Source organism: Trifolium pratense, linkage group LG4, assembly GCF_020283565.1.
Source record: "Trifolium pratense cultivar HEN17-A07 linkage group LG4, ARS_RC_1.1, whole genome shotgun sequence".
Classification (NCBI taxonomy): domain Eukaryota; kingdom Viridiplantae; phylum Streptophyta; class Magnoliopsida; order Fabales; family Fabaceae; genus Trifolium; species Trifolium pratense.
In genome coordinates this window covers 4777814-4792539 of record NC_060062.1, presented here as the reverse complement: position 1 = coordinate 4792539, position 14726 = coordinate 4777814, and the positions used below count along the sequence as shown (strand labels likewise).

Below are 14726 nucleotides of genomic sequence, written 5' to 3'. Positions count from 1 at the left end.
AAGAAAAAAATTATTTTTAGGTTCATTGAATGTTTTTAGGACTTGTTGTCAAGTTCAATCTTAGAAATCCTCACGATTTCTTTTCATAAAGTACAATTAAAACATGAAAAGTGAAGAAAAAAAACAAAAATGAGACATTTCCAAATATAACAACCTAACTATAGAATTCAGTATTTGCTGGTGAATTTGCTGAAACCAATCTGCTAGTGATTTTAGTTGGAGCAATTTACAAAACTATCAAAGACAAGTTCCATGATATATGGTCAAAGAAAACAGGAAAAAGATCTTGACTCAACATCCTTGCATTCAACGTAATTACGGCTAAAGTAAAAATTGCACAACTAATCAAATAGCATTGTAATAATAAACTAAAGGGTCATGGTAACGACCGGCGCATGAAATTAAATATAAATTAATAGTGAAAAAATAATTTTTTACAATTTTAAGGTATAAATGCACAAGTTTTAAGATAAAAGTTCTTTATTAATAAGTGTCTCAAGTACATTTGTTAGCATTTCCCTAAACTAAGATACCTTAACAATTGCACAACATCTTCCTTTCTTTACTGTTTTTCAATTGAGCATGGAGGTGAAACTAATAAGCGTGCGTTTGGTTCCGCGTTTCCGCACTCTAAACGCACGTTTGGACCCACATACGTGATTCTTCTCTTCTTGATGCGTGTTTGGTTTTCTCTTTTAAAATTGATTTTGTCTCCTAGAATCAATTCTACCAGAAGCAAGAAATCCTAGCTTCTGCGGTGACCCAAAATCAATTCTTCATTTTCCAGTTTGGATTCTTCCTTTTATTCCTTTATTGCCCTTTATTTCTATTCCTCTTACAAGAACTCAATTCATTATTCAGCACCCAAATTGTCAATTTCACTCACTGCATGTTGCCTCTGCCTTCCAAAATCCACAACAATTTTGCCTTCTGAATAACAATACAAATTTTGTCTCCCTATACTATAGAAAAATTGATGGGTATATATGTTGAGAGGAAAGGGAGATGAGATTTGACGGTAGAGAAGAATAGAAGTGCTATGGAAAGGGGAAGGAGAATGTGTTGGAGGTTTCGGAGAAAATGATAATGATGAATATGAGTTTTTGTTTTAAAATAAATTATGGAGAAAAGGATAATGATGAATATGGATTTTTTTTGTCAAGTAAATATGTTTTTTTTTACTATGGGATCTGTTTTTTTAATTGTCTCTGTGAGTTTTGTTTTTAATATTGAACTGAAGTTGCCCTTCAAATTTTTTAACAACTTTTTAATTAATATTGTGATTTATTTTATAGAATATATATTACATTATTAGTTTTCTTATAAAAGTTACATTATTAGTTATGATTTTATATATTTTAAAAGACCCTTTTGGTAATTTACACGTTTAAAAGTAATTTTGATTCAAATTACCCAAACAACATCATATATTGAGAATCACTTTTGCATTGATATATCCAAACATAAATCAATTCTGTTAAACTCACTTTTAACCAAAATCAATTCTATCAAACTCGATTTTGTCAGAATCAATTCTAGTCGCCGTTCAACCAAACACATACTAAGTTTTAACATGTTTTCTAATGGCCATGTGATCATCTATATTAGGATACTGAATGCAATTCAAAAATAGTGATAGATTTACCTTTCTTTTTTTAGGAGATTGATTATAACCCGGCTCAGATTTATGACGGTGTTGAGATGTGGATTCGTTGCATTCTTCATAGTTCTTCACAAAAACCTTTTTTTAAAAAAAAAAATCTTGTTATTTTGAACTTACTCTCTTTAGATGACTTGTTATTTGTAGCATTTCAATTAGTTCATCACTATTATCATTTTCAAGATTTTCATTGATTTCTTCATGAGAAAATGTAGACTCATTCGTCAAGTTCCTGGTACAAATTGTGAATCATAGTCATTCTTGTTGGTGCAAAGTCTTAGAATTTTTATTTGAAAAACGTATGTTCTTTATTTGAAATGAGTTTTCCTTTAAGTCCTCCCTCCCCCTTAAGATGAGTATCATCATAAAAAAGTTTATTTTCAAAGAATGTGCATCCATAGACATTTTCTTATGTTTTGGGTTCATGGGTTTGAGTACCTATCGAAAACACATTTTATAACACGGAGTTCAAGTTTACTGAAATTCTTACGTTCATGAATAAAAGTTATGCAAAAACATAACATTGTGCATCAAAGTCTATATTGTAATACTCCCCACAAAATGGAATTGCATAAATCATTTAAAACACGAGCAACAGGAAAAAAAATCTTTGAAAATATGAACCGGAGATTGAAAATTTAGAACTTTGAAACATTTTGTTAATTAAATATACAACAATTAACTTGTGGTACTATATTTGAAAAAAGTAAAATTTTAGCCACCTCCAACAAATGTCTATTTTTTCTTTATGTAATTCCATTTTGTGGGGAGTATTACAATATAGACTTAGATGCAAAATTTTATTTTCATGAAGAAAAAAATTACCCGACATTGTGTTAAAATATTTCATTTATAAATGGTGCATGATCATACTCTGTTCTGCTATTAATTAATTTTACTATGAATTTGTTATAGCAAATTTATCGTTTTCAGATTTAATGATATAAAATTTAGGGTTAATAGCTTTTTTAAAAGATTTAGGGTTAATAGGTGTTTATCCACTGGAATATGGATGAGTTTTGGTTTACCTCCTTGTAATATTTTTTTTATTATTATTATTATCCCATATAATGTGAAGATTCTGTCATTATTTTTTTTCCGCCATTTTGCCCCAATGTTAACGAATTTTGATTTACCCCCTTACTGACCATGTCACGTCATCACTTATGTGGAATCTTAAGTCAACGTATTCCATGAAAAGGGATAAATGACAGAATCTTCACATTACAGGAGGTAAACCAAAAACTCGTCCATAAATACCTACTATCCCTAGAATTTATGTTGTATTCTATACAATCTACTCATATGAATATATTTTTAGTATAAAACAAAAACAATATTAAATTATTAATACTACTAGTAGTGCAATAAAAGAATAAATTATGAAATGTTTCTACCAATTTTTTTTTTATGAAATATAAATTTGGAGGCATGTTGTGGATTGATCCATTTGTTTTTATTGGAGATCCATTCGAATTTACTATTATATGAATGTGTGTAAATAAGATTTGAAAAAATTTAACCAAAATATTAAAGTAGTTAATGAGTTCTTCTTAGAATGTATTGTTCGAAAGAATATGAGTTAGAACAATTCTTAGCCACGGAATTGAGGGCTAATGCCAAAAACAAAACAAAAAATTAAATAAATAAATTTTTAATTGAATCACTAAACTATCACCTTTTTTTGTACCAAAAAAAATATCACTCTTTTTCTTACTCCTTTAAGGGGTTTAAGGCTTTAAGTTTAACTATGAATTTTAGAAACATAAACAAGTACTGTAGTTTTTAAATTATTTCCAATTTATCAAATTACAGTACTTTTTAAACTGTGATTTTTCTCTGTTATTTTGAAAGCAACAGCTCTGAACGCTGAACGAGAGAGAGGCCCTGGTATGGCACTGTGACATTATTGGTAGTGAAGGTACATGAAAATAACTTAACATATATTGACTGACCCTACTCTGTCTCAGAAAGAGGTCACACTCACTCACAGACTGAAATGCAATGCAATGCAATGCAATGCAATGCAGCAGCAATAATTATTTATGGTGTTTAATCAAAATTACAGCATCTAATTCTGCACACACTACACTGACTAAAAAATGCTTCTTGTGGATAATAAAGTACACTTCTACACTGTGAACTGAAGAGGACATCCACACACAAAAATTGACAAAATAAAATTATGAAATTTGTTCTATCTTTATCTTCAAATGAAATTATTATCCACTATATAAAGATTTATTGACTCATATAGATTGATAAATATACGGTACAATTTTTATTTTTTTATAAAATACAGTACAAAGTACAAACTCTTTTCATACAAACTCAAAGACAAGATATTTACCATTTCATTGTCTTTTTTTATTTTTAAATTAAAAGACCATTTTATTGTCTTATTTAATAGTATACTATTGTTGTTCACTTGTTCAGTTGTTTGTACCAAAAATAAAAAGCAACACTATTACTATGTGGACCCATGCCATATGTTTCTGAGTATCTTTTAGTACAATTTATTTACTCCCATTTCTACAAATTTTTATAGATAATTGTGCTATAATAATTTACATCTCTATCTTCTAGAGAAGAAAAAACTCCCCAAATTAGTGTTGAATATACTTAAATTATATTTTACACAAAAAATTGCATTACAATAGTCTATTCTTTTTTTTGTCAAGTAGTCTAATGAATAAAAAAATTGCCTTAAAGGTGAATAGTTAGAGTGTTTGAGGGTTAAACCCTAGCTCCTGCACTTATAGTGCAATGTTTCTACTAACTAAACTAAATAAAAGGAAAAAAAATGTTTCCAAGTTGAAACAATCTACAACTATGCACCTCAATCTGAAAACGAATTCAATGCCTGCAGAGTTTTGATTTAAAATAAAAAATACCAGACTTAAATTTGAACCTTCTGATCTTAATCAAATGATTACGGACTCGTGTCGGAGGAGTTTTGAGCGTGAGCTACCACTCATGGAGCGAGCCAGCACATTGAAAACAACAGATGTCTGCGGCTAGCCGGGTAGGCCCATACCCCACAGGCCACAATGTCTCACAACATGAAAGTGATATTATAGGAAGATAAAGTTTGGCCTGGTAGTAAAAGTTACATGCAAGACTTGAATAGAGCTAATAAAAGGCAATAAGGTAGGATTAAACCAATCTAATGAAACATCTTAAACATAGTCAAACAAATTTCTACATCTGAAGCATTAAATTAAACTTTAAAAGATAAAAATCGCATCTATCGGCAGATCACAAGGTTGTTTTGGTTTCAACCAAATAAGTTGTTCCAGCATTTGACATGATTATGCTTCATTAGAACATAAATAAAGAGTAATGGATCAACTAATTTGGATAAAATCCAACTGCATAAACTAAAGTACTGATTAAATTGAGTTCTTGAAAATGACCAACCAGTCAAGTATGTAAAAGAAACTTGTCTATTGGCTGAAAATGGATTCAATTCATCATAATATCATCTTTGTGCTTGATCTGAAGAAAGTCCAACTGAAGTAGCTACTGCTACATTATTGCTAGCTGATCCGTTTTCAACCGGAGGTGGCACTCCCCATTTGCCTTCTGATTCGAGTGGCTCAAACACATGAACTCCACCATCAGATAGTCCTACAGCAAACTGATTTGGTTCTTGTGGATGTGCTGCAATTACTAGTGGTTGTACATTTGAATTGCTGCATATAAACACATGAAAGATTATTATAAATATATAAAAGGCTTCATTTTTCTTCTTAGTCCTTACAAAAAATATGTTTGATTTAATCCTTGAAAAATGTAAATTTTTGCTTTTAGTCCTACTTGTTTTGATTAGTTCATGTGAGATTTGGTTTATGTTTGAATTGATTCCCATAAAAAAAATGATGCCAGATCTCTTAGAATTTGGGTTGGCCTAGCTTGACCCTACAAAACTGACTTATAAGGTGACAGACACCTCTCATTTTCAGGTCATATCTCTCACAATGTTAGACTCTTAACATACCCCCATATGTCCAAGCTTGGGCATCTGGAACGTGACCACTGACCAGAGTGGTCCAATAGTGGGTGTCCCAACAAATCTTAGACTCTAATACCATCTTAGAGTTTAGATTTACCCTAACTCAATCCTACAAAATCGACTTGTAAGATGAGGGATGCCTCCCTTTTATAAACTCATTTTCAGGTCATTTCTTATCTAATGTGGGACTCTTAACATTTTTAGGGCAAACTAAAATCAATATAGTCCTCATATTACAAGGACTAATTCAACATAGACTAACTTCGAGTAAAAACAAAACAATAAGGAGCAAAACAAATGTTCCTATTTTTCATGGAATTAGCACACAAAAATGTATATTATAGGAACCAAAACTATTTAATTTAATCCAATATAAAACAAGCAGCAGCACCAAAACTTCTTACTAAGTGAGATCAGCTCAGCTACATGGAACAAATGATACTATGATGTCCTATCATAAACCATGTCCTATTATGATGTTTGTTTTTAAACACAAAACAAGCAAATTCTACATGTCGAATAATATATAAAATCTTCAAAGAAATGATATATAGATTCTAAAAATTTGGACTTAGACCTAACTCAACCTGAAAAACTACAACTCAAAAGGAAAGAAGTCAAAGAACTGCTCAAGCCTTACCTGACACTTGCAGGAAGATAAGCAGAAGGATTGATACGACACCGTAATCTGAGATTTGAAGCATTAAATACACAGACAGTCGCATCTAAAAAGCTTGCATATATCAGCTGGCTGTCGCACGAAAATGTTGCATGTGATATTGGTGCAGAAGAATCCCTTGGAGCCCACTATAAATCCAGATATTTTATATAAGACAATAAAAAATATAATGAAATCAATTAAAAGCAGATTGAACTCAAAAGGCTAACCTGCTTTAGACAATCTAGCTTAGTTGCTTCAAAAATGGCAAGCTGAGTTTCGTGTACAACCAAGAACTGTATCTGATCCTGATGAAACTGTACACGAGTATCTGACTGTGCTGATGGAGTCCTCCCGGGAGGTAGCTGCAAGAATCTGGTCTTCTGTTTTTCCCATCCATCAGTATTCCACACACAAATCTACATAACAAAAAGATGTGAAACACAACTCTATATATCGTAACCTCACAAAATTGCATTGCCAATTGTATACTCAAAAGGGATCTATAGACGTTCTTTCAATTCAATGCAACCTAATCATAGATAAGCAAGATTCTGAAGAAAGGTCTATATTTGAAAATTATTACCTGAGCATCCGCACCGGATGAAACAAGAACATTCAATACGTGGGAGAAAGCAAGACCAGTTATCCTTTTTGTATGACCTTTGAGTTTACTTTTAACCTACAAAAGAACTTTGCATTAACACCAATCTCAAACTATGTAGCACCAACACTTCAGATTGAAGACGTGTCTGATGTCTGACACCGACATGACACTGACATATGTAGTTACATTCAATCACTTCCTTTTTCATTAAATTATTACTGTTGCTAGGTGTCAGACGTCAGTGTTATGCTCAGTGTCTGTTTGTGCTTCATAGATCTCAAATATGATTCGAAATTGTTTATACACGGAGTAGTGTTACCTCATCAACACGGACATTGTATATCTGAATGGAGGAATCATCCATGCCAATAGCAATAATATTGTTGTCCTGAGGATGGAAAGCAAGAAAGGTAGCAGCAGGTGGTGGAGGCATGAAAGTTGTCATCGTCTGCACATATACAAGGTTACAACATTTTGATTATCAGGAAATTAGGAATAATTGCAAAACATAGTCTTCAATACTGATTAGGCTCATAAAGTGTTGTAGATATTTCTGATAGATTTCAAAGTGGTGAATAAGGTACACACACTAATTCGTTTAAAAAGAATATTCTAACCTGAGCCGAATACACATCATTACAGATATACAATATTTACAACATAAAGATTACCTTAAAAGTCATCATGTTGAACAAGGATATCTTTCCTCCTGATGCAGACATTACATACGAATCATTTTTCGACAGAGCAAAGCAGGGAACAGAATCTTCAGGATTGCTATCAGCGATGTCATTAGTCATCAGGATGCCACTCGATGGTTGCCATAACTGAGGTTGCACAGAGGCATTGGCCTACATAATTAAAAAAAAAAAAAAAGCATAAATTTCGATTACCACTTTCTGAAAAGATAATAGTAGTAGACTGACAAAAGTAACTTCACAGGAGCACACACCTTGCCAGATGAATTACGATCATTTCGCGGCCATTTCCAGAGAAGGTGAATGGCATTTGATGCCAACGCTAGAATAGCATTACCTGAATTTGTATAGATCAACCTCGAAATCTGTCACAGAATCAGAACAACAATAGCAATTATTATACTATACAGTATTATTTTACGATCCATACTTAGAGATTAAAGTAATTTTACATAAAATGATTAAGGATGCATTATTTTTTCACTATTTGCATTTGATTAGTAAAACTTCCATCGGAGGGTATTTGATAATTTAGAATTACCTTGTTTACTCTAACATTCTCTGGCAGCTTCAAGGATCTACAATGAGATGGTTCGTTGATTTCAGTGAGCTTCCATATCTTTGACTTGTCATTGGATTCTTCGGTTATTCTAGGTTTAACATCGCCCATGTTTCGAGCGTCGCCATTCTGATGACATTTTTTTGACATAGAGTTCATTAATCAATCAACTAATATTAATAATCCCAACAATAATGTAACAAAAAAGCTGCAAGTAACATGCGAGAATTAAAAGGATAAGATCACAAACCATTCCAGCAATAGCCGCTGCGGATGAAGCTCTCTCAGCTAGGGCAGCACTAGTTGCAGCGGCAGCAGAAGACATTGAATTTATAGTAGGCTGCCGCAAGATATCGTGTTAGATTGTGTTTTATTTATTCGGGTCAGCCCAATAAATCTAGAGGCCCAAAGTAAAATTTGAAACGAGGCCCTTTAAAAACTAACAGCGATAACATTCGAGGCCTTTAAAGCCTAACTAATTTTTACAATATTAAACACCATAAAAACAAATATTGAATGCATTCAAATGATTGATTAATAAATATTTTAGCGAATAAATTCGTAACCAAGTTAATAAGTGAAATTTATACCGAGACCTAAAATAATTAATACTAATAAAATTATCATTTGCATCTATTTTATTATACCTTTGCTAATTCTGATGCTCTTGATGCATCGTACATAGAATTCTCTAATGTACGCAATAAACGGATACCCTCAGCATTGGCTATAATTTTGATTCCATTATCATTTGCTGAGACGGCTAGAAGAGTTCCCTCCTTGTTGAAACGAATACGTGGACTTGCCTAGAGATAAGACCATAAATGAATTAGCAACCAATAGTTTTAGCAATCGGCTATTTAATTTACAATAAAATAGTGAACTTACAGGAAGACCCCCATCAGCATCAACGGTTGTCAAAAGCTGAATATTATCCATATCCCAAAATTTAATCGAGAAATCGTCGCCAGCAGTCAAAAATCGATTTTTAGTAGTATCAAATTGCACAACGCCTGAAGACCGTTTACGAAATCCTTGATAAGTCCTTTTCACAGCTCCTTCACTCTCATTCCACTCCACAATAGAGGATTCTCCATCTTTGCTTGTTCCACATGAAAAGAGCCTATAATAATACATTCAGTCAAAACATTTGAACATAGAGTGACGAAAAAATAGGAAGTATATTTCGACAAGTTACAAGGAGCTATGGTTGAGAATGTTGACCTTGTACCGTCAGCACTATAAGCCATAGTTGTGCACCATCGACCAGGAGCATCATAATCAACACGAGATCCCAAATTGTCATACAACCATGCTTTTATTTTTCCGTCTAGCGCTGTTGAAAAGATGAACTACAACATACACAGCATAAGAATTATTAGCTAGAAAACCAACCAGAAAATCAGCAAAACAGGACCTATACCAAACATTATTAAAGGAATTGTGCCAACAAACTCAAAACATTCTCCGCAAAGATGTTAAATTTAATTCCTACCTGAATGTTTTCTTTGTAATGCGGACAGACTGAATAAACTGGAGCCTCGTGACCTTCAAATGTATACTGCTTTGTTCCCGAAGCAGCATCCCACACCTTATTAAATTACATAACTTATAGTTAGAAACATATCGATCTCTTCGACTTCAGTAAATCAAGTTCATGTTTTGACAAACTCACCTTAATGGTCTTATCATCACCACAAGTTATCACACACAGTTGCTTATTCGGGTGGGAAAATGCTAGATCATTTACTCCGCCAACATGAGCATCAATCTAGAAAACAGGTTAACATTAATAACAATACATATATCTATCTGTATATAACTATATATGTATGTATTTGTGAGTATATTCAAGACCAGAGGAAGAATATATATGGAATGAGCATGTACCTCCAAGTGCTGCCGAACTTCCTCCCCACCATGATAAGAGTATATTTGAACAATGTGCCTCGAATATGCAACTCCTATTAATTGAACAAATTCAAGACATTAGTAATTGGGTCGGTTGAGTTGACATCTGAAAGTATATATTCTATGAAACATTGAAGAATTAGAAAAGTTTTCAACTAACCAAATAAAGCGCCATCAGGACTCCAAATCACACGGTTAACAGAAACGCTTGGATCTTTGACAAGAGCAGCCTGAATAGATCAGTTAGTTTTCTCTTCAGTCATGGCTAGCTTAAAAAACTCTTAAGTATTCATAACTAATTTTCATCAAGAACATCATTTAAAGGAAGAAGATTAAAAAGAAGACCTGAAATGGCATTGAACATGCACTAAGATCCCAAACTTTGAAGTTCCTCGAGACCAACCGCTCCCTAGAACCCACCTCCCATAATGCAATGTCCCCCACATTTGTACCAACTGCCATTGGATATAGAAAAACAAACTTAGTGAAACGGTAATTTGATGGGAAATAAATGCAAATAAAATAAAATAAAAAATTATTCAAATGCCTTAGAGGAGAAGCCAACCTAGAAGTAAAGATTGTTGAACTGGATGGAAGTCCATGCTCATAGGAGATGAGCCCTGATTCAGAGTTCGCATGACAGTCTTTGGTAGCGGCAAGTCATCAGGTGCATTAAAAGCCTGACTATGACCATGCCCTGGGAATGGTGCCGACAACACATTGACAGGTAGATTTACCTACATTAAGTTATAGATATCAGAAAAACTTGAAGGGTCCAAAGTCGAAACTTGCATATGCGTAGGTGTTAATTCTAGTGTTGTGTCTACAAGTAAAGACAAATTTACCTCATCTGTTATTCCCATTGGCCTTGTTCTCTTAGCAACATGATCTGAGTCTCCCGATGGATAGTCAACAGAAAGATTAGGTGGAGGCGTCCGAGGATGCTTCAAAGCACCTAAACATGGTAAAGAAACAAAAGTTAACTGTAGTTCAGATTGAACGCATGACAGGTGTCTGACGCCAACACATGTAGTTACATTCAATTACTAATATTTTTTTCAAATTATTATCCCTATCAGTGTTGTGTTTGGTGTGTGAGCGTGTGTGTCAGTGCTTCATAGATAGTCTATTCATTCTTGGTACGACTAACATAAAAGAGTTGGAGAACAATAGAATGAGAAATAGTGTATTACCAGGCATTGATGGAGCACCAAGACCTATAGTTCCTCCACCAGAAACTGCAGCATGTGCTACAGGGGTAGGATTTGACATCCAACCGGCGAGCTGGGTTGGCACTGGTGCCGGAGTAGGTTGGAAAGGCTGTAAACACAAAGCAAGAAAGTTCCAGCATTATAATAAGAATCCAAAGGTAAAAGAGACGTTTAATGAAGCTTATGATATAAAAAGAAGCTCACCCCATGAGCACCAAGAGGAGGAAATCCACCAGCCTTTGGTAAGGATCCTAATAGTGGATTGTTGGCAGGTGAAGGAGCTCGTGCACCATTTGGTTGTCCGCATGAGTGATCCACAAAAAGAGTTTTTATATCAGGATTTGGACGTGGATTCTTACAAAGTTGATGTTGCCAATTCAAGCTGTAATTTATTTTAAAAGAAGGAATACAAAAAAGGTTCATTGTCAAAAGAACACAACCTAATCAACTGCTAGAAAGTGTATATCTTCAATGCAAAGCTTAGCACTATAACATAGATGAACAACTTAATAGCAAATATGCTTAGACATAGGAAAAAAATTACCTTTGATTGATGAGTGTCCTCAACCTCGAGTTTTTAAGGTTAGGAAACTGCAATTTGTCGCGAAATAAGGGATTTGCTTCAATCAGCTTCTTAAGCTCAACCAACATGATTGCCCGCGCAGACTTAGTATCACCATACTTAGACAACTGTTCGTTTTCCCTATAATAACAGAAACTCAACCGATGTATCTTACAAACCGAATTCGAAAGTGTAAAAAAAAAACCTTAAAACTTAAACTAGTACCTAAAATTCTCCAATGTCAAAAGCTGTGTGATTTCCTTGAACAGTTCTTCGTTAAATGTAGCAAACACTTTCAAATCCTTCACTAATATCTCTACAGCCTTCGACCGATCATGCCTATACAAATACAAAATTTCAAAACAGTTTCAAGTGTAAGTTTTTGTTGTATGCTAGCTAGAAAGAAAACTATAATTCTGAGCATGGCTTTAAATTACTGTCCGCAACTACAATATAATGGATTTTAAGATCACTACAACAACAAATAAGTATCTTGAAAGTCAACAAATAATTAAAATCAGAAAAAACCAAAATGTGATGTGAGACTTACTTATCCAATGCCTCAAGATACTTTTGCTTTCTTATCTCAAAAAATATCTTCATAGAATACCTATTATCATCTACTTTTGTGAAACCAGATAAGTACTTTTCAACTTCATCCCAATTCCCATTATGCACTTCATCCTCAAAATATTTCATGTTAAAGAAAAATCCAGACTCCTGCTCAAGCCTTTATCAAACATAATAAAGTATAATCAATTAATCAGTCAAATCAAATGTGGTAACCACAAAAAAAAACTAGTACCAAAAATAATAATAAGTTAAAATGAAAGAACAAAAAAACTTAGCCCCACTTGTGAACAGTTTCCTTGAACTTTTCCTCATCCAGAAACTGCAAGATCAAGAACACCAATTCTCTACTCAGAGATGACATCTTAACCACACTAAAATCTGCAACAGTGAACTAGATCTGCAAAAATGAAATTCAAAAAAGTCAGAAAAAATTGTACAAAAGGGTCATCTATAAATAATGATAAAATAATAAATAAATAAATAACCTTAAAAAATATATATTAAAAATTACTTAACCAGAAAGCATTTATGGCAAAGCAGAAAAAAATAACCTTCTTTATTTTGCAAAAATTAACTAAAAAAAGAAAATCGATGTGATTTTGTTGGCCAAACAAAAACTAAGAAAAAATTGAACACCCATTTGACTCTTTCTCTCTCTAAACCCTCTCTCTCTCTCTCTATTTTCCCATATGATCAAACACATAAAAAATAAGACTTTAATCCAGGATGAAGATGCATGAACCAAAAGTGTCAACCCCAAAAAATCAAAAACTAAAAAAAAAATTAATAATTAAAAACAAAAAATTAAAATAAAGTTATAGACTTTAAAGGGAACACAGATTCGGAAGCATGAATGAAAGAGAGAGAAACTATGTTGTTGTGTTGTTACCTTGGCTTCAAAGACCGAACATAACACACATGAGATGAGAATAACACCAACAACAACAACAACAAAGGAGACTCCGAATATGGAACCAAACCCACAACACAAAGTCACCCAAAAAGACCAAAACTTGATTCTCTTAAAAACACTTTCTCTCTCCTCAAATTTATGAACTAATCTACTCTTTCTCTCTCTAAAAACTCCTCTAAATCTATATATATATAAATAAGAGAGAGAGAGAGAGAAAGAAGGGGACATTTGAACTTGCAGAAATAGGTGGGTTTTTTTATAGGAGGCGACAGATTGAAGAGGTGATATGTAGAATTACTTATCAGCATAGCTTATCGCATTTTTTATAAGCTATATGATACGCTAGTGTAATTTTATAAGAAAGTGAAGTTATCATGGGACCCACAAAGCCGGCTTAACAATCGGCTCGGAATCTCGAGCTAACAGCTGTACTTGAGCTTCGGACCGTGAGTTTCTATTTTCTGTTGAAGCAATATGATGAGAGAGGAGTTTTAACCGTTGGATATGGATCTTGGAGTATGATGATGATGACGTGGAGAAATGTACGGTGGAGATTACTGAGAATTTTGAGTAAGTGAGAAAGTGACTTTTACTTGGTTCAGATCCCTGTTTCTGTAACGACAAAGTTTAATTGAGAAGGATAAGTATTAATTGGGCTTAAAGTTTGGTGAATATTACGAAACATGCCATTGCGAGATGCGTTTATATCACGTGATACTATTGCAAAAGAGTGGTTGTACATGTCATGATTGCGATATGAGATGAGAATATGAGAACGAGATACTATTTGAAAGTAAGTAAAGTAAGAGATGCGATAATATCGTGAGATGAAGATGAATTAATTAATAAAGTTTATAAAGTGAAGTGAATTAAATGTGTGGTCAGAGAGGTGTATGTGTGTAGGTTGTTGTCCTTGTCATGTGTCTACGTCTGGCTGCTCTTCTCCGCATACGCGTTTCCGTCTCCAATTAAAAAGAGGGTCATGTTAACATGTGCATCAAGGGCATATGTTAAGGTATCTAAAAATAGAAATATGTATTTAATAACATAAAAAAAATTAATATTTAAAAAATATAATGCATAAGTTACAAGAGAATATTACTACATTTGTATTCTTAACATGTGTCATTGGTGCACATGTTAATATTTTCCTTAAAAACATCAAATTAATCTCTTTTAGGTCTGATGTATGAGATTAATGGTCTGTTTAGTTCTATGAAAAAAATAAGAGGAAAAAAATTATGGAAAATAATGAATGAATTTTGTTGATTTGAATTGAATTAAAATACTTTCTTCGATTTTTTTTATAAGAAGCAACTTACTTTTTAGATTTATTAGTAGAAAATATTGTCAAACCAA

General features: G+C 33.1%; 1 protein-coding gene across 2 annotated transcripts; it reads right to left on the bottom strand.

The window, feature by feature from the left end:
• Nucleotides 1-4787: 4787 nt before the first annotated feature.
• Nucleotides 4788-13986, bottom strand: LOC123921511 (topless-related protein 1-like). Of its 2 annotated transcripts, XM_045974094.1 has the most exons (26): nt 13344-13986; nt 12736-12851; nt 12432-12611; nt 12107-12220; nt 11864-12022; nt 11524-11701; nt 11302-11428; nt 10954-11063; nt 10674-10845; nt 10454-10563; nt 10269-10338; nt 10088-10161; nt 9873-9968; nt 9693-9788; nt 9422-9549; nt 9086-9320; nt 8845-9003; nt 8448-8537; nt 8180-8326; nt 7893-8003; nt 7612-7791; nt 7260-7388; nt 6920-7015; nt 6564-6752; nt 6316-6482; nt 4788-5355 (listed from the first exon to the last, which is right to left on the bottom strand). In XM_045974094.1, exons 2-26 carry the CDS (start codon nt 12813-12815, stop codon nt 5142-5144), a joined length of 3411 nt encoding a protein of 1136 aa, XP_045830050.1. In that variant the 5' UTR covers nt 12816-12851; nt 13344-13986; the 3' UTR covers nt 4788-5141. The 2 variants fall into 2 exon arrangements, with proteins under 2 accessions (XP_045830050.1, XP_045830051.1); XM_045974095.1 differs by lacking the exon at nt 8448-8537 and having other exon boundaries at nt 13344-13689.
• Between the last annotated feature and the right edge of the window lie 740 nt (nt 13987-14726).